The sequence below is a fragment of the Adiantum capillus-veneris genome, chromosome 30 (genome assembly GCF_014529385.1).
Source record: "Adiantum capillus-veneris isolate H3 chromosome 30, ASM1452938v2, whole genome shotgun sequence".
Classification (NCBI taxonomy): domain Eukaryota; kingdom Viridiplantae; phylum Streptophyta; class Polypodiopsida; order Polypodiales; family Pteridaceae; genus Adiantum; species Adiantum capillus-veneris.
In genome coordinates this window covers 7908414-7936374 of record NC_140960.1, presented here as the reverse complement: position 1 = coordinate 7936374, position 27961 = coordinate 7908414, and the positions used below count along the sequence as shown (strand labels likewise).

The 27961-nt window shown below is 43.2% G+C and overlaps 1 protein-coding gene and 2 pseudogenes across 2 annotated transcripts; 1 reads left to right on the top strand and 2 right to left on the bottom strand.

The window, feature by feature from the left end:
• Positions 1-51: 51 nt before the first annotated feature.
• Positions 52-27204, bottom strand: LOC147417502 (putative serine/threonine-protein kinase At1g01540). 2 transcript variants are annotated; one of them, XR_015187236.1, is made up of 7 exons: positions 25703-27204; positions 25515-25619; positions 25330-25443; positions 25034-25204; positions 24828-24957; positions 7401-7474; positions 663-797 (listed from the first exon to the last, which is right to left on the bottom strand). XR_015187236.1 is itself a non-coding variant. In XM_086506515.1 (6 exons), the coding sequence occupies exons 1-6, from the start codon at positions 26407-26409 to the stop codon at positions 567-569; spliced, it is 1458 nt and encodes a 485-aa protein (XP_086362641.1). In that variant the 5' UTR covers positions 26410-27198; the 3' UTR covers positions 52-566. The 2 variants fall into 2 exon arrangements, 1 of the variants encoding a protein (XP_086362641.1); XM_086506515.1 differs by lacking the exon at positions 7401-7474 and having other exon boundaries at positions 52-797; positions 25703-27198.
• LOC147417504 (uncharacterized) lies at positions 4335-7391 on the top strand (annotated as a pseudogene).
• Positions 7482-24821, bottom strand: LOC147417503 (uncharacterized; annotated as a pseudogene).
• Positions 27205-27961: the final 757 nt, after the last annotated feature.

The following is a 27961-nucleotide window of genomic DNA, read 5'->3' as shown; positions in this document are numbered from 1 at the left end:
GTCATTTATTGTTACCTGTTTGCTTTTAGCTATCCTTTTGTTTCCACCATAGGAACCAGACTGAAGCTTTCATAAAACTCATGCTATGACAAATTACAAAGGGCATATACGCTCAAATGGCATGCCTCCAAGTTTTTCACAAATTCAATAGCAGTAATGCCAGTAAAGGTCTAAACCAGCAGCACAAGAAGGGAAACTGATGGGAAAGGCAAAGGCTCTGTTTTCATAAATTTCCTTGCATGAAACGATACAATTGGCCTGTTTGGGTAAAGCCATTTCTTATCCCAATGAGGAGGGCTCAAGATCCCCCTGCAAATCAGCCCAAACCCTCTTCCAGATCTCTAATTATGTACACTCCAGAGTTCTCCAAGGTTGCAGCAAAACCCACCATTCCATAGCTTCAGAAGGATAAGAACCCTGCTAGATATGGTACATCCTGTGGAGGCCGACACATGTATTTATGTTATGGCACCGAGGGAAGTAAAAGACTCACTGTAAAATTTGCGCCTAGCAACCATCTGTGATTTCTCCCACACAGAGAGTCGTGTTAAATGATACTTTCTTTCTCAAGAAAGCAGAGCCCTTGCATCCCGATAAGGAAAATCTTCTGATTCTAACATGTGGACCACATGACCCATCTTTGGCCTCTTCTCAGATTCAGGATCCACACAGCGTAAAGCTATCAATAGCACCCTTTTCAGCACACGAGGAGAGGGCTTCTCTGTAAGATTTGGGTCCACCACCTCCTCTGATTTCCGATTTCCCACCATTACCTTCAACCAGTCTACAAGATTCACCTGCAGGTCACAACCGCAACTCACACTCTCTCTCTCTCTCTCTCAAAATCAAATACCATGACATTATACACATAAAATTTTAAGCCATTATAGACATAAAAATTACTCAAATTGGCACATGACTTAATGTGGATGCATGGATTTGTAACAAGAATCACTTTTCTTTCTTGTGTCTACATTACACTGATGATTTTTCCTCCAGTGGTGGAATGCTTCCTCAAGGAGACCTTTGATTTCCACCTCCTTGATGATTTTGAAGACTTTTGAGAGGAAATTATCCCTCCTGCGGGGAGCCTCTTTTGAATTGGAGGTTTCTTCCTTATGATTGACTTGAGTTTGTTAGTTAGCCAAAACTTGGTCTCATCAGTGAGGCTCTTCAAAATCATAACATAGAGCAAAAAGGTAGAGTGTGACAGTGTGGTCCTCTAGAAGGATGGTCCTTGGACGCTTGTCAAGAGCACTAAAGCCAAGGGAAACCCTACACAAGGCATACCACTAAACCACGATCTCTCATAGTGTCCAAGTCCCTCCTACCCTACTTCATAATTGAACTTCACTCGCATGGCCTACTTGTTGATTGCTCCCTTCTTCATAATGAACGGAATACTGTGCTTTGATTTCGATGAAAACTTAATTAGCCTAAATCTTCTAATGAATACAATTAAGCAAATATGCAATATTAACATGTTCTACCTGCAACTTGCTAAAATCGGCACATGACAATGTGGATGCACAATTTTCTGAGAACACCCCCCCCCCCCCCCCCCCCCCCCTCCCTTTAAAAAAAAAAAACACACAGGAAGAAATTAAGCACACATCCAGTGTCACCAATATGTTTTTTAAAAATTCAGAGCTCTTGAGTAATGACCTAGTGATAGTGCAGGCTTTTGGGTTTTTTAACTCTTCTTCATTGAGCTGCCATACTATCATAGGTAGGTAGCAATGAGAATGTGTGTGTGTGTGTGTGTGTGTGAGAGAGAGAGAGAGAGAGAGAGGGCAATGACCTTCAAGATCACTAAGCTCTCCATGGTTGTTGCATATATGCCCAACACATCTACACTTATTTTCAGCAGTAGAAGACGCCCCGGAGGCTTGCTGACAAAACTTATTGTGGCCAGAACTGTCCACTAGGGGGGACCCCTCCCCCTCAACAGGTGTTCTGTCATGAATGTATTTACCAGATTTGGCACTCCCAGAAATCATATAAATCGCATGCATTGTTGGTTTGGTTTGTTTGCACTATTGCACAAATTCAGCTGCCATAAATCACATGCATTTTTTGTTTGGTTTGTTTGCACTATTGCACAAATTCAACTGCCTTTGAGTTGTCCTGGCCTTATCTATAAGCATAGGTTTGCCCATGAAAGTGGTTTGTCTGTCAACCTTGGTAAAACCAAGGTTATGGTCTTTAATACCACCCCACAGTGGATCAGGAGGTCAGAACCTACATTCACATATGGCCAAGAGACTGGAGTACACAGATGCTTACACTTACCTTGGAGTGGTTTTTAGCAGACCAGCATTCTCACTCAGGAGAGCAGCAAAGACCACATTGACTAGAGCACGTGCAGCATTGGGTAGATTGGAGAGGTGTGTTCACAGGTTCAGTTTCAGGAGCCTAGGACGAAGCTCTGGCTCTTAGACACCTTGGTGGCTTCTGCATTGCTCTATGGAGCTGAGATATGGGGACCTTCATTGGATCATCGCGGGGGGTCGGGTCACACTGATGGATGGGGGAGCATGGAGAAACCTCTGATCTCTATGATCTCACGTCTCATTAGAGCCAAAGCATCGGTACCACATGCCATTATCCAAGCAGAGCTAGCGGCCCCCCCATTAGTGGTTGAGGCGCTCACCAGATCAGTCTCCCTCATACACCGCATGTGGGAACTTCCAAAGAGACAGATATGCTCGCATTGCACTTGAGTCCTCTTGACAGCTAGCCATGCATGGAGATACAGCATGTTGGTATGGGGAGATGACATCATGGTTTCAGGCGCATGGGTTGAGCATAGACAGGTTGCCACCCTTCCAGTACTCATTGGATGCACCATCTCTCACTCTTACACAGTCCGAGATCATCAGGCTCATCCGTCAAGACCTGACCCAGCTAGACACCAAGAGGACATGGATACAACCGGCGCACGAGCTGGGCACGAAGATGGCTTTCTACAGAGAGCATCTTCTCCAGCTTACGGAGGATGGTTTTGTGACGAGACCCAGATACATGGACACCCACTTGTCTCATGGGATAAGATGTGCTATTGGCCAGTTACGCACATCTTCTCACCAGCTGCGGATTGAGACTGGGAGATACAGCGGAGTACCAGCAGAGGCCAAGACTTGCCCCTTGTGTGACATGGAGCCTGAGACAGAGTTGCACTACACATGCCGCTGCCCCGTCTACTACGAGATACGAGGCCGCTTCCATTGCTTGTTCAGAGAGGGTTTTGGACCACTCTCCAGAGTCATGGGATATGAGGATCAAAGATGCTTGGGTTTGTTCTTGCTCGAGCTGCGCAGACACAGAGATAGCCTAATGAGTGGAGAGGCTAGCCAGTCTCAGAGACGGATCACGGATTTCTTTAGAGCAGACACTGGACAGCCGCACGAGCTACTACCACAGCAAAGCTCGCTTTCGTCTCACACCAGAGGCACATTGATCGACCAAGCGAGTGAGCTGGGGAAATCCAGGCGCCCACAACTGCAGAGGACTACACAGCATCGACGGAGGCTTCATCCGAAGATTCAGAGCACTCTGGCCAGGCATGCACGACGCCCGGTCAGACTACTCACCATGGAGGAGATTGATGAGATCCGCCAACGCCCGATGCTAGATCTCCTGTGATTTAGCTATCCCGGCAAGCTGCCCCTTTTGCTTAGTTCACATCAACCAGTTTAGGATCCCATAGTATTTTTTGTTTTGTTTTGTTATGTTGTTAGTTAGTTTGTTACTCTGACTTTGTATCAAACCCACCACATTGTAACTTTCTGGTCTCATAGGTCACTTTGGCCTTTTGAAGACGTTAATATAACATCTCATCTCATCTCTCTCTCTCATCTCATCTCATCTCTCTCTCTCATCTCTCTCATCTCTCTCTCTCATCTCATCTCTCCTCATCTCATCTCATCTCTCTCTCTCTCTCTCTCTCTCTCTCTCTCTCTCTCTCTCTCTCTCTCTCTCTCTCTCTCTCTCTCTCTCTCTCTCTCTCTCTCTCTCTCTCATCTCATCTCATTCTCTCTCATTCTCTCTCTCTCTCTCTCTCTCTCTCTCTCTCTCTCTCTCTCTCTCTCTCTCTCTCTCTCTCTCTCTCTCTCTCTCTCTCTCTCTCTCTCTCTCTCATCTCATCTCATCATCTCTCTCTCTCTCTCTCTCTCTCTCTCTCTCTCTCTCTCTCTCTCTCTCATCTCATCTCATCTCTCTCTCTCTCTCTCTCTCTCTCTCTCTCTCTCTCTCTCTCTCTCTCTCTCTCTCTCTCTCTCTCTCTCTCTCTCTCTCTCTCTCTCTCTCTCTCTCTCTCATCTCATCTCATCTCATCTCATCTCATCTCTCTCTCTCTCTCTCTCTCTCTCTCTCTCTCTCTCTCTCTCTCTCTCTCTCTCTCTCTCTCTCTCTCTCTCTCTCAATCAATCAATCAATCAATCAATCAAATACCAAGACGTTTTCTTGGTTCTCAATCTAAGTTACTTTCACAAATCGATCATCATGGTGCAACACGATTTGAACTCTGGTAGCCTAGGCATGCGCTAGGCATCAGATTAAGTTGCCATCGCTGATGAATCGCTTACAATTTTGATGTAAGGAAAATAAACGATGTCTCTCAAGTCCCCCGTCTCAAGTCCCCCCAACCCTCGTCCAGGTCGCAGCTTTCCTTACTCTGCTCACACGTCCCCTCCTTCACGCCAAATGCGACGACACCACCACCAGCAAGTGCGCAGTGGTGATGCCGAGCACCCATTGCCTTTTGAGTTCACTTTCCCTTCAAAATCAAAGGGCATCAGTTGTGATTGCCCTCTAAGGCGATTTTTTGAAAATCATAGGGGCATATCTACTTTACAAATGATAAACTTTCTTCCAAGTAGTAGGGATACCAGCTAGGGGAAATGGGAAAATCACGGAATAATTGGGAAATACCCCGAAAGAAAACGAAAAGTAAAGATGGTAGAAGCCGATGGCCATAGAGAACTGCAGCAGCGGCAGAAGCCGATGGCCATGTGCTGTTGCAGAAGCGTCGAGCGCAGGTCGCGAGCTTTAGGCAGCTATCAGAAGCGCACGTCTCGACATAGCTCTTTTTTTTATGTGCACAGTGTCAGCTTCTCTTCACACTATAAATCTAAAATGCCATGCAACAAGAATTTTTGAGGAAGAACAATCAATGCTACCAATGTTTCCAATCTGCCATACTCTTCCTGCTTGTCCCTTCTTACAACAATTTAACTTGTCTTCTCATCCTCAACCTAGCCAAAACTATAACAAGTTTAGCTAAGGCTATAAATAAATAAAATGATTTTTGTGCACACAGAACTGTTATAAATATACAAGTACGGTAGTACCAATTGATAAAACAAAACATGAGTAAGTTTTCCCGGTGCAATGTGCCACTTAAGAAATTTACCCGTGTTCGGGTTGTATGATAAGTAAAGCAGTACCCAGTGACGTCAAATGCATATGGACAAGCACATGAATAAGAGTTTTAAAACACAAAATTTAAAAACCTTTTAAAAAATAAGTGGCAAGGTCAATATTGTGGTATGTGGACGTGTAGCTATAGTGTCCGACCACCTAGTGTGGGAGGTCGCATGGTAGATCTTGGTAAAAGCCCATCTTGGCATGTACTCTCTCTATGCTCAATATAAGGAGCTGCCAATGCTATGCAAGGCACGCTCAGTTTGGTGGTCTCTCTCTCTCTTTACTCCTCGTGACCGGTACATCACATTGGTGGAGGAGACAGGAAACTAGGTAGTTAGGGGGCATTTCTTGCTTTTGGCCAGCTCGTGGCATTCTTGCTTGACACCGGGTAGCCATCTCTGCCCACGACATGCAACGCACGCACGCAGTAACAGAGCAGAGCTTCCATGGGGCTCACATCGCCAATTGACTGCATTTCCTTGCCTTGCGACCTTCCCTTGCGTGTGGATGCAACTTCAAAGCCTCACTCTTTTGTTTGTCCAAGCTCCCTCCTTTCCCACCGCTTATTGATTGCACATCAGTAGTTCAGAGGCACTTCCAGATGGGTCTGCTCAGCTTCGACGCTTTCTCCTGCGCCCCTTCAAGATCCTGATGGACACGATGACGACAAACTTGATGCTGAGCAGGCACTTCATGTGGATGGCCAGATCCTTTCCACTTCAGATGCACTACTTAAGCAAGTTTTTTCTAATGCCTACGACATGCAACGGCGTTTGGAGCAGAGTATAGACAGCAAGCAGCAGCTATGATGTGCTAGAGACCAACCCTTGGAGGGAAGACCCAAAACCAGTTTGTGCTTGCCTAGGAAGAAGATACGCACAAGGAGAGCACGAAGTGAAGTGGAACAAACGAGTTAAGTCTTCTCTTTCCTAAGCGAGGCAGCAGGAGGGGATCCAATGGGCTTCCTCGTTCATCCTCTTCTCTCCTACAAAGTCTTCAGCTTCTTCACCTGACACCAGGTTCCGCATGGTTGTGGAAGATGTTTGTGAAGGATTTTGGGTATCTGAGGATGAGCAAGAAGCGACCCAATATTGCAGCCTTTTGGATGGGGAAGGGAAGGGGTGCATAGGTGTTGCAGAATTAGATGCTTCTGATATTTTTGCACTTTGCAAAGCAGCAGACGAGCGTGAGCTCCTTATGGCCAAGGAGTTGCTGCAGCAAGGCTGTAGAGGTGCCTTTTGCCAATGGAGTATTCCGAAGCTACTACAAAACATTATTAGTCCTACACTTTTCATTTGATGTGTTTAGTCATTGCTTTCACTAGTTTTTGTTGAGTACGGATCATCACACACCAAACCCCTTTTGGGAGAGATGTATATCGCAAAAAGATCACATACTTGTCGTTATGATGCAGCCCCCAATCCTTCCTCGTCTTGTCCATTACATTGGGATAGCGACCTAATGTTTGCATAAGCGAGATGTACAAGTTCCATGCCTTGATGATGTCCGGCATGATGTCGAATCTAGCCCCCAAGTTCAGTCTCTAGCCCCTAAGCCGTTGTATGATCACTCCCACGGGATCAAGCGTCAGAGTTGATTTCTCTTGTTGAATTCATTCTTAGCCCAAAATTGTAAAAAGATGTCCACCTTTTTCTCCCTAATGGGGGAGGTGTGATGTATGGACGTATAGGTAGTGTCCGACCACCTAGTGTGGAAGGACTCATGGTAGATCTCGGTAGAAGCCCATCTATGCTCAATTTAAGGAGCTTCCCACTGCTATGCAAGGTACGCTCAGTTTGGTGTGCTCTCTCTCTCTCTCTCTCTCTCTCTCTCTCTCTCTCTCTCTCTCTCTCTCTCCTTGTGACAGGTACACGTCACAGTATGAAAAGCCCAATTTTTATTTTTATAACATTAAAATAAGCCAAGAACTTAGCGTGAGAAATTTTGTACGCATCCCAAGAGGCCACGACTACCTTCATGTAGCAACATTTAGCAGGAAAATCCCACACCTTGCCATAAAGACTGCTAGCAACTACTTCTTTGTGCTCTGTTACACATACAAAGAATCTCTCTCTCTCTCTCTCTCTCTCTCTCTCTCTCTCTCCCCTTGTGATAGGTACATGTCACACTATGAAAGGCCCAATTTTTATTTTTATAACATTAAAATAAGCCAAGAACTTAGCGTGAGAAATTTTGTACGCATCCCAAGAGGCCACGATTACCTTCATGTAGCAACATTTAGCAGGAAAATCCCACACCTTGCCATAGAGACTACTAGCACTACTTCTTTGTGCTCTCTTACACATACAGAGAATCTCTCTCTCTCTCTCTCTCTCTCTCTCTCTCTCTCTCTCTCTCTCTCTCTCTCTCTCTCTCTCTCAAGTGTGGTAGATTGGTTATGCCATTTCCCTCTTGAATAAGAGATCTTGAGTTCAACTCTCCTCGTCGGATAGATCTTTAAGGTCTCTTGGGATGGTTTCCTATGACGTTAAAAAATTATCTTCTTCTCGGGTGTGCGTGTGAGTGAGTGTGTGTGTGTGCTAATAAAAAGAGGAAAATGGTATAACCTTTCTATCACCCACGTGTGGTCGATTGATTATGCCATTTCCCTCTTGAATAACAAGTCTTGAGTTCAACTCTCCTCGTCGGATAGATCTTTAAGGTCTCTTGGGATGGTTTCCTAGAACGTTAAAAATTTCTCCTCTTCTTCTTCTTCTCTCTCTCTCTCTCTCTATATATATATATATATATTTATATTTATATTTATATTTATATTTATATAAATTTATTTATTTATTTATTTATTTTTATATATTTTTTATTTTTTATTTTTTTTCCATGCTCCCACACTCTCGAAGGCGGTGCAGAGGTTAAAGAGCGTACACGGAGGTAACAAGCAGCCAGCAGGTGCTTGTGTGCATCCTTCTGTGGATAGCCGCACTCAAACAAGTGCTTTATTGGCTGTCCGTACAGTTTTCAATCCTCAAACAAGCTCCAGCAGAGTAAATTTCAGCAAGAGAGACCTCGTTTCGGCGCTTTGGAAGAAGGTGGATACCAAAAGAAACCTCCCCCGCACGAAGGACTACAGCACACGTAAAAGATAGCCGCTTTGGGCTACAAGTATATCAAATTTTGATAACGATACTCATGAGTAATATGCATTGTATGCATACATCAAAATAATTTTGGTGTAGAGAATAGATTCCGTTGCTTTGGTTCATGTGCTTTGTAAGAATCAGTTGATCAACTAATGGAAAAATCTCCTGCGGAGAGGGATCGGGCCCATCTTCAGGTCCCCAATGTTGTGTCTTTTGAATTATTTTTAGTTTTATTCCATGTTGAATTTAAATGTTGTAATTAAATAGTACAAAAGTGTTTAAGACTCTTTAAGTGCTCTCTTTCATTTCTGTGACAGTAATGTCACGAGGGCATGGCAATTGCTAACTTGAGTTGTTGGTTTCTTTCCGATGATTTTTGTTTAATTCTTGGGACCCTCTTTTTGAAGTTGCAAATGACCGAACATTGTATGGCCAGTGTGAAACGGCCGACGGCCGAGAGTTTCACCTGCAGTTGGAAAGGGCAGGTCACCACGAGTTGGTCGGGCCAATCTGCACAGCAATCCAAGCAGTAAAAGGGTGTCTAGGCTCAGTTCAAAATCATTTAGGCCCCTCGCGACACTTATAAGTTGGTGGGTACTAGGAAATTAACTCAAAAGAGCAAACTGTCAGGACACATGGCGGCTTCAGATGCAATTGCCAGAAGCATCAGCAAGAGGGGGCACCCATTTTAAGAGGGCTGATTTCAGCTCACAATAAGTGTGCTACAGTGTGTGTGAGTAGTGGGTGCAGGTGCTCACAGCTTTAATAGAAAGGTTGCCTTCTCCCTTGCTCTATGTAGTGCAACGATTTGCTCTCGCTCATCTCTCTCTCCCCTTTGCACATATGGTAATGCCCCCCTCGTTGGGCTTCTCAGATGACCATGTAAGGGGGCACCCATTTTAAGAGGGCTGATTTCAGCTCACAATAAGTGTGCTACAACGTGTGTGAGTAGTGGGTGCAGGTGCTCACAGCTTTAATAGAAAGGTTGCCTTCTCCCTTGCTCTATGTAGTGCAACGATTTGCTCTCGCTCATCTCTCTCTCCCCTTTGCACATATGGTAATGCCCCCCTAGTTGGGCTTCTCAGATGACCATGTACAGTTCTGGGGGTTCATGCGCGTTTGCCAAGGAAAGAGTCTTCTGTACAAGAACCAAATTAGCTAATTGCTAATCCCCTTCAGGTACGCACAATTCCATCGCGAAGAAATGCGAAAACGGAGAGTTTTCTCGTGTGAAAACTCCTCCGATTTGAAAGGGAACTGTCCCATTGCGTGCGGAAGCACTTGAGACACACATAGGCGTGCTTGCTCTGCTCGAAACGATCCAAAACAGAGAATTACAGACTGCTGTGTTTTTCTGCAGGTTTAGGGTGTGAAAACTCCTCCGATTTGAAAGGGAACTGTCCCATTGCGTGCGGAAGCACTTGAGACACACATAGGCGTGCTTGCTCTGCTCGAAACGATCCAAAACAGAGAATTACAGACTGCTGTGTTTTTCTGCAGGTTTAGGGTTTCGCTCCTAAATTGCAGGGAATCGCCAGGGGAGCCTCGAAAAGGCCTTGGGATGCGTGTACAGGGCAGTAGGCACCTAACAGTGGCAAAACAAAAAATTACAGCGTGTTGAAATTGACTTGCAGCTCACTGGAAAGCTTCTATACCGCAAGGAAAGTGTCCTTGACGTGTACTTTTGACCTATTGGATTTTTGCGCCATTATGTTGGCGAAATGAAGTGGTACAGCTTGTAGAAGTTTACAGGTTTTTCTGAAGTTTAATAAGAATAAAGCAATATCGAAAGGGGCGCCAATCTTTGGGGCCAACAGGGTGTCGTTTCTGCTTGCGTAGCATTCTAGCTGCCAGGCCGTGGTTTGTCTTTAAGTGTTGAGTTCCAGTCACAGGCTTATTTGTGAAGTTCCTTTTTGTCGTAAAGTTAAAGTTTCAGGTGAAAGCCTACGTCTACCACCCTAGGGCCGGTTACAAGTAGCAAGGCAAGGTCCTCACTTTTCCTTTTCCATAAGGAGAGAGAGTTCTTGGCAGAAAACATCCCCGCCATGGTAGGACAAGAATAAGCGATTGAGCGCCTCAAGAAACAAATGGAAGAACTACAAGATGCACTTGCTCATCCCAAGGTGCAAAAGATACTCAAGATCCTTGAAAAAGGAAAAGCGAAGATGGTGAAAGAGCCACCTCAAAATGTACCTCAAACTAGGACTCCAACACATCCTCAAAGAGATCTTGCAGCAGCGGGAACCTCCCGTCAACATGACCTCCTCACCTAACTAATCTCCAAATTATTTCTTCATGAAAAATTTGGAAAACATAATCCCTGAAGAAGACCGCTAGATCCACAAGAGCCCGTTGATCAACCAAAGAAGGCATGGGAACATAACCCGGATCGGAGGAATAGTAGTCACAGAATTCCTATCCATGAAGATTCCAAAGCTATTTCCAAGAAGCGATCTTGACACCACAAGAAGAAGACTTTCAAAGCTAGAGACAAAGGCGTTAAATTTGACTATTACAATGGAAGGGGTTGTCATCTTTCATTCGCCAATATGAAGTAGCCTTTATAGAAGGCAACTTATCCAAATTGCGCTTCTTGAAGGGTGTAAACCCAAAGACTGGAACAATGTGACATGAAACGTTTCATGGTTTTATCCGTTTTAGGGTTTCAAGGTTTTGAAACGTTTCATTTCATGGCAAGACAGAAGCGAAACGGGTTTCATAATAATATGTATATAATTATTTAATTATATTTATATATACCTTCATAAGTTTAGAATAGTCTGAACTCACGAATTATAAGATGGAATAAAGCACTCATAAAACTATAAAAGCAAAGGGACTCAAGAAAAGAAAAGAGGGAAAAAAAAAAGAAAATCACTTTATTTGCTATGAAACAAAACTAGATACAACAGAACATTATTAACGTAAAAATGTTTTTAGAAGAGCGACGCGTAAAATAAGTTGACGTAGCTTACTTGGCTAAAACTTAAAACAAGTACTCAACTTTAAACAAAAAAGAAAAAGACATCTTAAAACCTTAATCCTAGAAATCAAACTTCACACAACAACTTCTAAAGGAACATATTCATAGTCCTAACGTAAGCTAAATACGAAATCGAAAAATGAATACTACTCCAAACCTACGAAGAAGAGGCTGCAAATAACCAAAGAAGTACAAAGGTCCAAACTTGACAAAATGTGACGTCAAGGCTCAACTTCACTGCTTGTCCAACAACTTCTAAAGGAACATATTCTTAAGTCCTAACGTAAGCCAAATACGAAATCGAAAAATGAATACTACTCCAAACCTACGAAGAAGAGGCTGCAAATAACCAAAGTACAAAGATCCAAACTTGACAAAATGTGACCTCATCTCAGTGTTACAGGGAATGGGCAGAATGCAGCCCAAACATTCCGAAACGGCGTTCGGAACGAGTCCTATTCCCGAAACGGAGTCGGGAACGTTCCGGAATGGGGTTCCGGAACCAGGCGAAACGGGGCGGAACATGAGCCGAAACAGCGGAATGCGGGGCGAAACGGGAAAAAGTAGGCATTTGGGGGCAGATTTGGGTTTGTTTGGGAGACAAATTTGGGGCAATTTCAGGACAAGTTTGGGGGCAATTTTGGGGTTGTTTATGAGTTGATTTGGGACTAAGCTGAATGGAGGTAATTCAAGCCTTACTTTAGTCGACCGTTCCAACCCCGTTCCCGTTTCGAGCCCCCCTCCTCATCCCCGTTCCCGTCCCGTTCCAGAGCCTCCCTTTCCCGTTCCGGGTAACTATGCAAGCTCAACTTCGCTGCTTGTCCAAACAGGAAGAATAAGATTATCACCTTTATCATGCATAGCTTGGACAACAGCTATGACATCCTCCGGAGTAGGTGCAGGTTTGTATAGAGGTCATTCATGCTTTGAACGTACTCTACAAAACCAACGAGCTGAGTTTCTATCACCCTCCGGAGGTGATGGGCATACTCAGCCATGATGAAGGCTAGCATTTGTCAAGCTAGAGTAAAAATACTAGAAGCGCTAGAGATCAAAACAACAAAATAGTGTGTTACTAAGTCAAACAATAAGTGGGCTTTTAAGCTCCCCACTTTTATTGAATTTACTATTGATTATCTGGAACATTCCAAAGGAAGAAACACTAAAAATAAACTTACTATGATGCCAAAATGAACGAACGTTTTTCATGATTCTTTTGAATGAGTATCCTTTCTCAACGAGTAAAGAAATAAGATGGCACGATTGAACGACAAAAGCAGATTAACTAGAACAAAGACGAGAAAATCTAAATAACTGAGAGCAAATGACACCATACTTAGCTAAAAGAGAAATGTTCGAGGAAATGTGAGGCATAAGGATGATATTTAGATTGGTATATTCTGGTTGAAGGCGCTTATCATAGATATCTACTTCTGATCCCAATGGAGTCTAAAAAAACTTAAGGTCTAAAAAGGCACAACAATCACTATTTGTGGTACAGTTAAGTTCACAAAACTCCTTCGGATAAATTCCTCCACCTACAGAACTCGAATTCAAGTACATAAAATCTTGAAAATAAGGAACGTCGGGAACAAAAAGATCATCTACAAAGCGTCTTACATTGCATAACTTGTGCAAAAATATTGGGCAAGTGTTAGCAAGGACAAGACGCTCCATAAAATCAAACTCATAAATTAAAAAAATAAGAAATTAGCAAGAAAAACAGCACAATTGGTGCCCATAGGGATACCCATTGTTTGCTTGAAAAGAGAGTCACCGACGGTTATACATAAATTGTCCAAAAGAAAATCTAACCAAGATATGATGTCAATGTCATCTACAATTCTGGTGAATCTCTTTCTTCCTTTGTCTACATCTACATTCTTACTTTTTACCATAAGAAGTCAAAGTTCAAGGTTGACTTTTCTACTAGCAATGCCTTGTACCTATCCTTTTCAAGCTTATCCGCAAAAACTTCTGAAATAAGAGACTTGACTCTGAATTTAAGGTCCTCCAAATTTAGCTTCGTATATAGTGTTGTAAAGTCAAAAGTTTGGAGACATAAAGGGGAATAAAGGGGAAGATTTCTTCTTAAGGCTTCTTGAAGAGTTCAAAAACTTTATAACAGGAATCACACCTACTGAATCATTTAAAATCCAACTTGAATCGGTAAGTGCGTCTGCTTCCTTTAGCAGATTTTTCCACAGTTCATTTACGTTGGGTAAAATGGCTTTGAAACAATAACTAAGCCATTTGGAAACCTCGGTCAAAGAGGTGTTGTAAGAAGCAGCTATAAATCTAGGCTTTATATTTATAGGGTTCTTGTGGAACTTCCAAACGGTATATAAAAAAGGTAATTTAGGCTGGCACTTGAAACCAAAAGACTTACAAAAATCTTGATGTTTCAAGACAACCTATTGCATCGAAAGATCACAATCACTGTAAGTCTGAGAGTTTACTTCACCTAACAAGCATTCTAAATATAACTTTTTGCACGTAGCAACAAAGTTATTAGAGCACTTATCTACGTAAAAGATCATAAAATCACGATGAAAATTCCTAAGAGCATCACGATCACATATATGCATACATATATCTATATATGTATGTGTGTATGTACATAGTGCACACTAGCATCTATATTCATAAGCACGCACTCATAAGGTGAGCCTGCATGTAAAGTATAGGTACACACACATTCATACGATGAGAGAGACCAAGGACGGTAGAGATCGAGAGCTCGTTGTATTGGAAGCTTGAAAATAACAGAAAGAAAAAATCAATTTTCTCGCATGAGAAAAAACCCAAATCTATTTTTTCGCTTGAGTCTACAGACGTTCTATAATTTATCATTATGTCGATAAATGTGGCCCAAAAATAGTTGAATATCACCTCTTGTTATCAAGGTCTAAACCATAGTTACCCGGAACGGGAACAGAGAACGGGAACGGGAGGGTCCGGATCGGGAACGGAACGGGGAGGAGGGGGGGCCGGAACGGTCAACTAAAGTAAGGCTTGAACTACCTCCATTCAACTTAGTCCCAAATCAACTGCTAAACAACTCAGAAACTGCCCCCAAACCTGCCCTCAAACTGCACCAAATATGTCTCCCAAACAGCCCCAAATCTTCCCCCAAAAGCCTGCTTTTTTGCCCCCAAATGCTTACTTTTGCCTATTTCGCCCCGCATTTCGACATTCCACCTCATGTTCCCCCCGTTCCGGTTACACCCCGTTGCGGAACGGCGTTCCATTCTTGACTCCGTTTCAAGAACGGGACTCGTCCGGAACGCCGTTACGGAACATTTGGGCTATGTTACGCCCGTTCCCTATTACACTGGTTTAAACCTCAAAGTCTCACCTATTTCAACAAGTTTTGCGTTTCGATTATTTCGCCGAAACGAGGTTTCAGGGTTCGGGGTTTTAGACCTGTAAAACCTCTCACCTGAAACAAGTTTCACGTTTTAATTGTTTCGCCGAGGACTTCAAGGTTTCAGAGCTTTGAAATGCGTTTTATGTCGCATTGTTTGGGAAGACTTTAAAAAAGCATTTCTATGCTCAGTTTCTTCCTCCTGATTTTGAAACGGATATGAAGAAAGAATGGGATTGCCTCTCTCAAAAAGAGCACAAAAAGGTATGAAGTTAAACCCTGAAACATCCCTTGAATCATGACTCCAACCGACACTGCAAAAAGGTATGAAGTTAAACCCTGAAACATCCCCTGAATCATGACGCAATCTGCCTAGTTGCTGGGAATTTACAAATCGCGAATCTGACATGACACAGGAGAGCACTTCACAACTTTAAATCACAGTTAAATTTTACTCAACACGGCCCGGCGTAGTGCCTCTTTTCAGGGAAGATTTGCAATCGCTTGTACATATTGCTTGGAGAGACGATCATGCCAGGTACATGTGGGTGAGATTGAAGGCTGACACAGGCAGATTTCTCTTTATTGCCATATGCTACTTTGCTCCAAATACATCAACCTATGCGTCACCTAGAGGAGTCTCTCCTTTCTCTGAGCTTGACGATGACATATGGGAGTTCTCTAAGGATGGGGACATCATTCTCTAGGGGGACTTCAATGCCTGGACGGGCAACCATCAGACAGTCTTCTATGATACGTCGGAGGAGATGTTGAGAGAGTTGGACACCATAAACATGGGGCTGGACAAACGCTCACAGGATACAGAATGTACAAAGTATGGGAGATACTTGCTAGATATGGGCACCGCACATGGGTTAGCCATACTTAATGGCTTACAGAAATTCCCATCAACTGTCGGGTTCACTTGCTTCCCACATCGTCACGGGGCTAGCACGGTGGATTATATTATGGCCACACCGAACTTTCTTTCCCATGTTGAGAACTTCATAGTTGGAGCCCGGCCCATTGGGGTAGCAATGGACCATGCCCTTTTGACACTAGACATCTCCTTCCAGTTCACCACAGCTCTAAAGGACACGAGCAAGAGGTCCTACAAGATATACTTTCACTGCGGAGACGGACTTTGTTTAAATGGATGGGATTTATAGACACCTATGCACAGAGGATCCGAGGCGACCTTTGGAGGAGCTCAACCATATTCTGACAAAGACTCTACGGGATGTGGCTAGGGAGGCTTATCCACATACACAGCCCAAGCAGAGACGTCGTTCTGGGACTATGCCCCAGAACATTTGGTATGATGAGGAGTGCAGAGATTTGAGAGAGAGCCCGCCTAGAGAGAGAGATTTCTTTGGGAGTCATCACTCAAAGACAATCGTGTATTGCCTTCCGGCGTTTAGTACGCCGGAAGAAGAGGGCCTTTCTAGCTAGTCTTGAGCAAGAGTTATACCAGCTATTTTTGAGTCAAGATTCAACTGAGGCTTGGCGGCTTTTTCATGAATCCTCTCCCGCTCTAGCTATTACTTCTTCGGAGAGGTGGGGCCGATATGCAGCATCCCTATATACAGCACGGGGCGACCACTGCTAACGGATCCATCAAAGCCATGCCCACATGCATATGTCTTCTTTACAGCGAGATGGTAAGGAAAGCCATCGACACGATGAAGCATGGGACCATGCCCACATGCATATGTCTTCTTTACAGCGGAGATGGTAAGGAAAGCCATCGACACGATGAAGCATGGGAGAGCTTATGATCATGAGGGATTAGTGACCGAGCATTTTATTCATGCCAAAGATATGCTTGCAGAGCTTCTAGCTATGATGTGCTTTGTGGGAGGGCCTGCTTGAGACTTGGAGTTTGTTTACTATCATGCCTATCCTAAAGGAAGGAGACCCTATGGAGCCTCGAAGCTACCGTACTATTATGATTGGTCACGCATTAGCACGATTATACGCATCCATTCTCGAGCAACAGCTGAGCAAATGGCCAGAGAGAAGGTATACGAGCAACAGGACAAGCAGGTTTCACGAGGGGTTTCTCTACTCTTGATCACATCCGAACTCTACGAGCCATTATTGAGGAGGGCAGGTCACATGGGAAATGGATATATTGTAGCTTTGTGGACATCTTCATCATTTGCCTCACATCTTCAGCTTCATGTGGTTTGTTCAGTATCCGATGCTGAAAGGGGGTCTTAGATTTACACAACTCTGCTGCTTCACACAGGTCTAGGGCACTTCCTTGTATGGCTAGTGTCTCCGGACTGGCCATCCTTGTCGTAAAAGAAGTGCGAATAGACGTGCAAGTGTCCTGCCCAATAGGATCTGTGGTGTCTGTAGTCAAACTGTTTGGAGAAAATGGAGAAGCCCAAGAACTGTCGTGAGAATGACCGGAAGCCTGTCAATGCATGAACCTGTAACCCAGTGTGGCCAGGTGGCTAAGCTATGTTAAACTCCAAGAAGGCCGGATGTAGCAATCTGTGTCCTCCGAAACAAGGAAAGCCACACAAAACAATCAGCACTGTAGAAGCTACAGTAAGCTGCAACAGTCACCGGTAGACCGCACAGACCACCACCGGATGGTGTCCTGCCAGTAGGTAGGGTAATCCAAGATGATGAGAAAGCCAAACTCAACAGTCTGCGTTGTGAAGGGCCTTTGAGAAGAGGTGTGGTCAAACCAAGCTGTCTGCACCGTAATCATCATGTATGAAGAAGGGAAGCCAGAATGAGAAGTCTGCGCTGTGAATAATATACCTTCATAAGTTCAGAATAGTCTAAACTCACGAATTATAAGAGGAAAGGCCAAACCAATCTGTCTGCATCGTCTTGCCTGTATCTCTTGCCTCCAATCCTCCAATGTCAACCAAAAAAGAATCCACACTAACAACGCCACCAAACCGCAACTTGGTGTGGCTCTCAATGTGAATGAGTTGGGAGTGGCCTATTGCCCAGGTCGGGGGATTACTGCCCAGGTCTGGTGATTATTGCCCAGGTCGGGGGTTAAGTCTGTTGTAAGGTTACGGAGGGTGAGTGTAAGCAACTCTGAAGGTAGCAATCCTCCGGATGTAGTCGTGGGATGCCTGATCTCCCACATCTCGCGGGTAAGCTCTCCAAGAGAGAGTCCAAAGCACTGAGGTCCCACTCCAATCTGTAGATCCAAGTAATGAACCTGTCCAAGAAGAGATCCAAGTTTCTTTCCCTAAGTCCATGTAGATGCTCATGTGTAAGCAAGTGATCTGACGTGTCGAGGTCAAGTGGTAAGTGTCTATCTACCCAAGGTGGTGGTGTCTTCTCTAGGAATGTCGGAATTTCATACTGCTTTTCCTACAATTTTTGGACCAAGATGCTTTTGGAAGACTTTGCTTTTGAGTTTATGGCTTTTGGGGCTCTGCTTTTAGCATCCCTTTGTAAGTTTATAAGAAGCCCAAGGGCCTCACTTCTCAAAGCATCTGGACTACCGAAGCATTATATAATTCATCCTATCCCAAAATTTGTAAATAAAAAACTTTTCTTCCACTCTAAAGGGCAGCATTATGATGTAGATGCTAGTGCAAGTGAGTGGCCAGTTTCTATGGTCAATCAGATCTCTGTTAAAAGAGAAATAAAGAAGTGTCTTATTGGTTACTTGAAGAGAGAGAGATGAGTGATGAAAATGTCTTGTCAAATTTGGATAAATATCGTTTAAATTTTCTTAATTAGTATCAAGATTTTTTTATTGACTCTCTCCCCGATGAATTACCTCTTGGAAGACCAAAAGATCATCGCATTGATCTGATTCCTGTCATTTACCTCCGAATCAACCACCTTACTGACTTAGTTTACTCCAACAGGAGGAATTTCTTATAGAAGTAAATGAACTCTTGGAATTTGGAAAAGGGTCTTGTTCCACCTAGAAGTCCATATTGTTCACCAATTCTACTTGTTCGAAAGAAAGAAAGCAAGTTTTGAATGTGCATTGATTATCGTTCTTTAAACAAGATTTGGATAAAGAACAGATTTTCAACTCAGAATTGATGATATTTTAGATAAGCTACAAGAGGCACAAACCTTCGATTGTACGAGTTTTTAGTAATGCCTTTTGACCTTACTAATGCTCCAGCAACTTTCAATGGAATGATGGACCGCATCTTCCGTCCTCGTCGACAATTCACAACAATCTTCTTTGACAATATCTTCGTCTTCTCTCACACAGAAGAAGAACATAAACGACAATTGCAGATTGTCTTTGAAGAAATGAAGAAGCATATACTTCAAGTCAATCCTAAGAAAAGTGATTTTTTAATTCACTATTTGAAACACACAGTCTTTCACAACCTAGTACGCATGCCAACAAAGATTCAAGATATTTCAAAATGGCCATAGCTTATTTCTGTTCAAGATGTCCAAAGTTTTCTTGGACTCTGTTCTTATTACAGAGGTTTAATTCGTCATTTCGCTCATGTGGCGGCACCAAAAATAAGAGGGGTATTTTGGTAATTTTCTCTTTTTTTTTAAGTTTCTCTTCAGATCTCTCTCAGTTGCCAACGAGCGCTAGTGCTTGGCTTTTTGGATCTCATGACGTTACAAAGAAAAATCCTTCATATGGGGTATTAAGCAAAAGGAAGCTTTTGGAAGGCTTAAGTACCTTTTAACCCATGGATCAATCTTCATCGTGCTTGACCTACGAAAACTATTTGAAGTACATTGTGATGCTTCAGGCGATTGTATGGTTCACTTCTTACTCAAGACGGCCATGCAATAGCTTATGAAAGTAGATTACTTTGTGCTTCAATCTATGACAAAGAACAATGTTTCAAGGTCAATGTGTGAATGAAGTAGATGACTTTTTGCTTCAATCTATGACAAAGAACAATGTTTCAAGGTCAATGTGTGAATGGAGTGTAGCTACTATCTCTATTACCATGGATGGTTTGGGGCATAGGTCCACAACTCTTTGGATGCCAAATTGAAGGAGGATGCTTCCTCTTCATGGTACATGAACATTTGGTTATGATCCTTGTTTTTGTTAATAAGATGAGGTTGCTAAAGACCCTTAGCGGATTGATATACCAATGTTAACATCCTTGTTTTTATTAATAAGATGCTCCTAAAGACCCTTAGTGAATTGATATACCTGTGTTAAACAACGTAACGATAAAGCCTATCAAGATATATTTGCTACATATGCTAGGGGCATGTGTATAGAGGATACATACCAAACTGTTATATTGTAATTAACGACGTGATTAGACATGGTTTAGCACGATATGCTTCTCCAGACATGCTATGGAACCATGTATGACGACATTAGAAATCAACACTAGATTGATTTGTCAACAAGGCGACTTGAGCGCTTGTGGCATTGAGCACTAGAACACTTGAACAAATCATCATTGTTTCATGTAGCAAGCCCTCTTCTATGTTTTGTGGTTTATGTGACGTAGGTAGTGTCGGAGATGAAAGATAGTTGCATTCTCTCTAACTAAAGTGAATGTGTTTGATGATGGAATTTGTTTGCTCGACTGCATGGGTCTATAACCCTTATCTATGTTACCTAGTTGATTTTTGTGTCTGCAGGTGCAATCACGAATGATTATTATTCTTTATGAGAGGGGTATGTGACAAGCCGATACGTGGCACCAAGAAGAAGCTAGCCGGTCAAGTAGCAACAAAAGCCATAAGACAAAGACTCACGATATAAGTTGAGTTATACTCCAGCGCAAATCATGCCAAAAATGGTGACGACGTATGGAATCGTTGATGTGACAGTTTTTCACATTGGTACATCTTTTTGGACACCGATAAATGAAGCGATTTAAATTTCAGCATGTGGGCCCAATTACTAAAAGCAAAAGACTTTTATGCTTTGTTTTTAGAAGTGATATTCAGCGTAACCGCGAAACGTTTCACCCCGAAACGTGGCATTTCACCCCGAGCTAAGGCTTTAGTGAAACGTATGATCGAAACGCCAATTTTGTGTATATATAGAGTTATGTATCGACAAAATAGGTGCTCACAGTGCAGTGAGTAGAGACACAAGCTATGTTAACCTTGAAATAGCATATACATAATAAATAAATAACTATTTAATGGCTAAATTCTCTAAAGGCAATTTTTCATTCAGGCGTTTCACTCCAGGCGTTTCACCTTGCAGGTGAAACGTTTCAGCCGTTTCACCCGTTTCGCGTTTCAGGCCTGCTGAAACGCGTTTCGCAGTTACGCTGGTGATATTTTAGTTGCTTTTATAAGGCCAAGTGTCTATAAATAAGAGGCAAGACCTTAATTAAAAATCACATCGATGTGTCGTCAAACTCCTCTCCCATATATCTACAAAGTGCAAGTGGCATCTTTTATGTTCCATTCAAGTCAAAATTTCGATTATAGTTTAACGTCTTCGAGTGGATCATCCATGACAAGTGATTGCAAGCGCTCCTAATAAAATCTTCTTACTAGCAACCTGAGATAGTTTTTTCTAAAGAGACGTGTGCTCACTCATGATAACTTTCTAGCACTACTATATTCACCTGTTGCGAGAGCCCTTTCAGACCATGTGCATCCTCAGAGTACATTAGCTATCAAGCCTCTCAATGTCTCAAAGCTTCAAGGTCATCTTTACGGTGGCTAGAGCTCTGCACGATCATGTCCACATACCCAAGTCGGAACTCCGGCTCTAATAACAGTCGCTATGCCCTAGGTGGTGTGTGCACAGGGAAGGGGGAAGAGAGAGAGAGAGAGAGAGAGAGAGAGAGAGAGAGAGAGAGAGAGAGAGAGAGAGAGACGATAGTGAAGCACTAGCATGCATGCCTGCTATCATAGCAACTGCAAAGTGTAAGCTCCTTATTGCTTAATAAATAGATAAGAATACTCAATGAATCATTAGTCATAAGATTAGTGTAAGTTGGGTGGCCGGACACAACTTCGCCAAGCACATTGACCTTTATTCCCAACAATAACATAGGATAAAGAACTAGAGGAATGCAAAGCAAAGAAGGACAAGGCCGCAATCGGTCTAGTTCCGGATATGATTGGATGCATCGTGAAGATGAGTCCTCAAAATTATGCAAAGCTTGGGAAAAGATAGCCCAGGATGCCCTAACATCCTTTGACAATGGAGCAAAGGTAAACTTTCTCTCAAGAGATTCTAGCCAAGTTCGGAATGATGCCTGAGGAGATGGGGCCACAATTGGATGTTGCTCTTGTAGCTCCACGCCCTGAGGTGGAAGATACTCAGGCAAACTCAAGTTCCAAATCATCTCCCTAGAAGGTTGTGATGTATTGCTTGGGATGCCTTGGCATCACAAGAACCATCAAATGATAGACTCCCAAGACAGATGGCTACACTTGCAACATAGAGGAAAAGGCCTTGTATTGAATGTGAAAATTGAGAGAGCACGTCCCTGATGTATATGCTTCGGTGGTCTCTAAGTTGATGGAAACACATATTTCTGCTTACTTGATTTTTGTTAAAGAGTGAGGTTCCAACAACAATATACCAGCCACTCACAATTAAATAAGGACACAATACGATTCCTCATTCTTGCAAAAATACCCACTATATTTCGAAGCAATTGCCTAGAGAGCTCTCTCCACACATACAAGCTTGAAGATCATATGATTGACTTGATTTCAAGCAATTCCCACCTAACAAACTGCCTTACAAAGTAATGTTGCTCAACAAGAGGACAGCATGAACCAAGCGCGTGACTTTTAGAGAGGAGGTTGATCCAACTTATTGTTCACACTATTGTTCGCCAGTTTTGCTCCTGTAGAAGAAGGATGAGGCTTGGAAAATGTGCCTCGATTTTAGAGCCTTGAACAAGATAGCCAACAAGAATCGGTTTTCCATTCCACCCTATTGTTCGCCATTTTTGCTCCGACAAGGATGAGGCTTGGAAAATTGCCTTGATTTTAGAGCCTTGAACAAGATAGCCAACAAGAATCGGTTTTCCATTCCACAAATAGATGATACTCTTGATCGATCACAAATCCACATGTTTTTAACACACAGATTTGAAGAGTATGTACCATCATATTTAAATAGCACTTGAAAATTCCATAAGACTTCTTTCAAGATGAATTTTTGAATCTTTGAGTTTTCCTATTGATGCCTTTTGGCCTCACGAGTGCAGCAGCAACCTTTAACACGATCATGGCCAAGATTTTCATAGGTATAGGAAGTTTGTAGGTACTTTCTTTGATGATATCTTTGAAGGAGCATCGACAGGTGATTCAAGGAGTGAATCCTTTATCAGGGACATCAATTTCTTGGGACACATTGCTTCTCACAGAGGTGTATACAAGAAACCAGCTTGCAGCCATCAGGGATTGGCCACCACTTAGGAATGTGCATGGTGTGAGACATTTCTTGGGTTTTATATCATACTTTTAGCAAAGATCGCGGCTCCTTACATAATCTAATCAAGAAAGGAGTAACATTTAGCTAGGGAAAAAGAAGATCAATTCCTTTGAAAGGCTCTAAAAGAAGCTCACTACAAGGCCTAATCTTTTATTGCCAGAATTGTACGAGCCATTTAAGGTTCATTGTGAGGATCACTAAGGCGTTGAGGCGTACACAGATCTATAAGAAAAGCTATCAGACGTCATTCATGCTCTTAGCTCTTGGAAGCACTACTTGTTGGATGCGGAGTCTCCTATGCAGACAAATCCTCGGAGTCTCACCATACCTTCTCCCTTGAGCTAAGCTATCTGATAAACATGCATACAAATCATCGGAGTCTTACATACCTTCTCACTTGAGCTAAGCTATCCAATAAACAAATGAGATGAAACCACTTCATTGTCACAATTCCTTTTCCAAATACATTGTGCATGTGACAAGTGAGAAGAATGTGGTTACAAACGCTTTTTCCCGCAAACCACGGGGCCACGGGTCAACTATCCCTGCCCTTTATCATCATGAGTTGGATGAGAAGAGAAAGCGGTATCCTAGGGAACAAATTTTGTTAATATTTCTATGAGTTTGCGAATGGGCCATCAATACCTCGTTATTCTCTCAAGGAGGGTTTTCTGATGAGAGACACCAATTTATGCCTCACCAGTGTCCTGAGGCAAAAGATGTTGACTAAGTGTCATCACCCACATGCTTCATGACGTAAGGACACTAAAAGCCATGTCCTAAAGCGGTCTCATTGTTTACTGATTCAACCCCCACTTATTCTTGATCAACAAAAAAAGACTTGGGAGATAAATTTTATCATAAATATCTACCACCTTCTATGCATGGCAATGCAACCGTGCTGAAGAATCCTTGGAAAAACCTAACTCCTAGCACTCTAGTACAGAAAACATTGAGCTGAATCACATAACTTGTCTCTCTCTTACTCACAATTTCTCATGCATAATGGGATGCCAGAGTCAAAAATGGGTAAAAGAGTCCTCGTATAGCCTTTCTACTCCATCAAGCCAAAATTGGAATACCAACACTGACCTTCGCAACTAAGTTCTTGTAAGGAACAAGAGAGCTGATATTTTCCATTCCACCACTAAGAAAGATCATAGAGGTTTGATCTCTGCCTAAAAGGTCCACAAAGTGCACAGCCGAAAGCGAGACAGGAGTATCATATAACAACTGATTTTCTGTAAGGAATAAGAGAGCTGATAATTTTCCATTGCACCACTAAGAAAGATCATAAAGAGGTTTGGCCTCTGCCTAAAAGATCCACGAAGTGCACAGCTGAAAGAGAGACATGAGTATCCTATAATAACCTTTACACACCTACGATGTCATGAGCACACAGGGTCAAGCAGTTCATCAACTCCTAGACTCCCAGCTGAGCGCAAAGATAGGTAGAGTGGACAAGACAAAGGCAGACCAAAGTACAATCCTAAGTTCACAATCTTGCCAACGACTACTAGTGCATACTGACCATAGTATAAACATTTTGCTAGAAAAAAATCCAATGTTTTTCACAAAATTTAAAAAACATACCTCTCCAGGAGGTCTAGCATAATCGACAGGATCCCTGCCAGTGATAGTTTCAAGAAGAAGAACCCCAAAACTGTAGACGTCACTTCTCTCATTCAAAAGGCCCGTGCTAGCATATTCAGGAGCCACATATCTGTGAAGCCATCAAGTGCAGTAACATTTCAGAGAGAGACTCCCCAAAATATGAAAAAGGAAATACAGGAGCTTACCCAAATGTACCCATCACTCGTGTCGTGACATGACTTTTCCCCGCCCCCAACAACTTAGCAAGCCCAAAATCAGACACCTTAGCATTCCATTGACTATCAATCAATATGTTACTCGACTTTATGTCCCGGTGCACCACTTTGGGTTCCAAAGCTTCATGGAGGTATGCTAGACTGAAAATTCCAAAAAACAATTTGAGTATAGCTTGATTACACAAAGCAGAATCACTCTACCTACGAAAGAGAACTCTATGCTGTAGTGTACACTTTGTAAGAAATGACAGCATCTATGAACATACGCTTTGGCAGTGCCAATGATAATTCTCATCCGATTCTCCCAAGTCATGCTGCTGGAAGAGCCATGTAGCCACTGCTCCAAGTTTCCATTGTCCACATACTCGTAAATTAGCATCCTGGAATGAAAAAACTGTATAAGCAAATCTGCTGAGGACAGAAAGCTTGCACTAATTGAGTTTTTTGATACCTGTAAGTACCCTCCATACAATAACCAAGAAACCGCACAAGATTCTTGTGTCTCACACGCCCAATGGCTTCCACTTCCACACGAAATTCCCTCTCTGCTTGGCCCCTGCATTGTTGCATCAAAATTTTACACACCAACCCACTTGATGTAAATCTCACTCAAGCTGTGCACGAGACCCACTGACTTACATATTGTTCAGAAGGCTCTTGACCGCCACCATAGTTCCATTTGCCAGTCTGCCTTTGTAGACAATACCATACCCACCCTCCCCAAGCACATTAGACTTGGAAAAACCATCAGTCGCAATCTGCAAATCTCTGAGAGTGAACCAATGTCCCCACCCAAAATGCATATCTTCACCAGTAAGTTCACCACTTGAAGCAATAGGGTGAAAGCTACCATCTTCCGGTGTACACCTACGTGCTTCTTGTTCTTCAGCGGACAATCCAGAGTGAGGAATGAGGTGCATCTCCTGATCTTGCAGGAGGGATTGCTTCTCCACAAACTCTTTGCTCAGTCCTCTACTGCTGCGCCGGTCTCCACTGGAGGAGGCTTTCCGGGAGACACCCACACGAACAAGAACCTTCTCAGGCTCACCATCACCTGTATTATCAGTGATTGTGAGGATTACTCCGCCACTAGTGGAAGGAATGACCCTGTCCACCTTCACTTCCTTGATCTCTTTGGAGTCAGAAGGGATGGAAGCTGTTGAACGAAGCTTCTCGGCTGTTGCCATCATCCTCAATTTCTTCCGAGATATGAGCCAAAGGGAGAGAAAGAACAGGATGAGGACGATAAAAATGCCCACTGCCACACCTATGAGGACCCATAGCTTGAGACCAAACAGGGTTGTCTTCTGCGAAAGCTTGTTGCTAAGATCTCCTTCACCAGCCATGACAAAAGAGTATGAATCCAGTGGGCATATGAATGTGTATCGGTGCTAGACAGGGATCAACCAAGGGTCATCGAGTTTCCGCTTGGGTGTGCACCTCCGCCGCAGTTCTCTTGGCACATTACTAGCACAAGCTGGCCCTTGCAAAGAGGCAGAATTTCACGAAAATGTACTGTCATGAACCGCCTTTCACCTAGGTTGTGCTCGCATCAGCCCACCTATATGCAGATACTTGAAGGGCAAGTGGTTTGCCGAACACAAAGCGTGGCAGTATTCCTTTCGCCTGGAGCTCAATCTCCCTCATCGCCTGCATGAGTGAGCACTACTCGCTACAGTTTGCTAAGAAAAATTGCGAAAATTGACGCAGAAATTTATAGTCGAAGCCACTGAGAAAGAACAAACATTTACCCACAAGAAGCAGCTCTACAAACGGGTGCAGAAATTGCAAAATGATGGGTGGAGTAAGAAAAGGGGGAGAGCTCCCTGCTACCGGCAAACCCCAACGGCTAAGCAAGCGAGAAATCTCTATTTCCTAGCAGCTGTCTGTTGCTGTTGATAGAGTTGAAAGGTCTCCCTCTACGCACATCCTCTTGCGTTGGTTGGGAGCTACTGTCGCATGCGCGTGAGGCGATGGAGCCTTCAGAGGGGGGGGGAGAGAGGGGAGAGAGAGAGACGTTCTACGAGAAAAAACAAGGAATTGGAGGTTGTGTGTGCTTAGTGTGTGCAAGAGAGAGGTTGGTAAGCTGGGTCAGCGAAAAAAAATAGAGGGCCTCTGCGGTGGGGTGGGGCGAGAGGGGGGAAGAGCACTGCGCACAGGACAAGGGAGCCAACTTGAGGCAAGAGAGAAAGAGCTGTTGCTGGCAAAACGGGGATGTGATTGTTGATGCGTCAGTGGAGGATGACAGGCTACAGCATCAGGCGAACGGAATCCGAGAGAGACAGGAGAGCAGCGCTTTTTCCCATCTAGTAAAACGAGACTCGGTAGAGTGAGATGTGGTGGTGTGCACATGCACATGATCGAGTCTTTGATGAACCAAGCCATGGGATCAAGGGAGGATTTTAGAAAACAGGAATTATATTAGACAAGTGAGGAAATCACAAGGCCTGCCCTTGTGGATTAGAAGCATTAGTATTACGTGCAATTAGTTGAGACTTTGCAAACCTAAAGACGAGATCCAAGAAACAAGACCTAGCATCTAAAGATTGACAGTACGTAACATAGATCATACAAGACACATTAGATTGAAACTTAACATCTTCGAAGTTTTCTTGCACAGGTAACTATACATCACCCCTTGGTTTGTCGTCACTTACCACAAACGGGAACATGAATACAAAGCATTATCAAACAATGGTATGATTTTTCATATTGAAACAACTACATGATTCATGAAACGTAGCAAGTATCTGACAACACACTTCACATTAATTTCTTCCTCAGAGATTTGTTATGTGTTCAAAGACACAGAGGAATACAAGCAATCAAGGCAAAGGAGTAGAGCTAGCAAACATGCAACAAAATTATGAAGGAAAAACTCTCTCTCTCTCTCTCTCT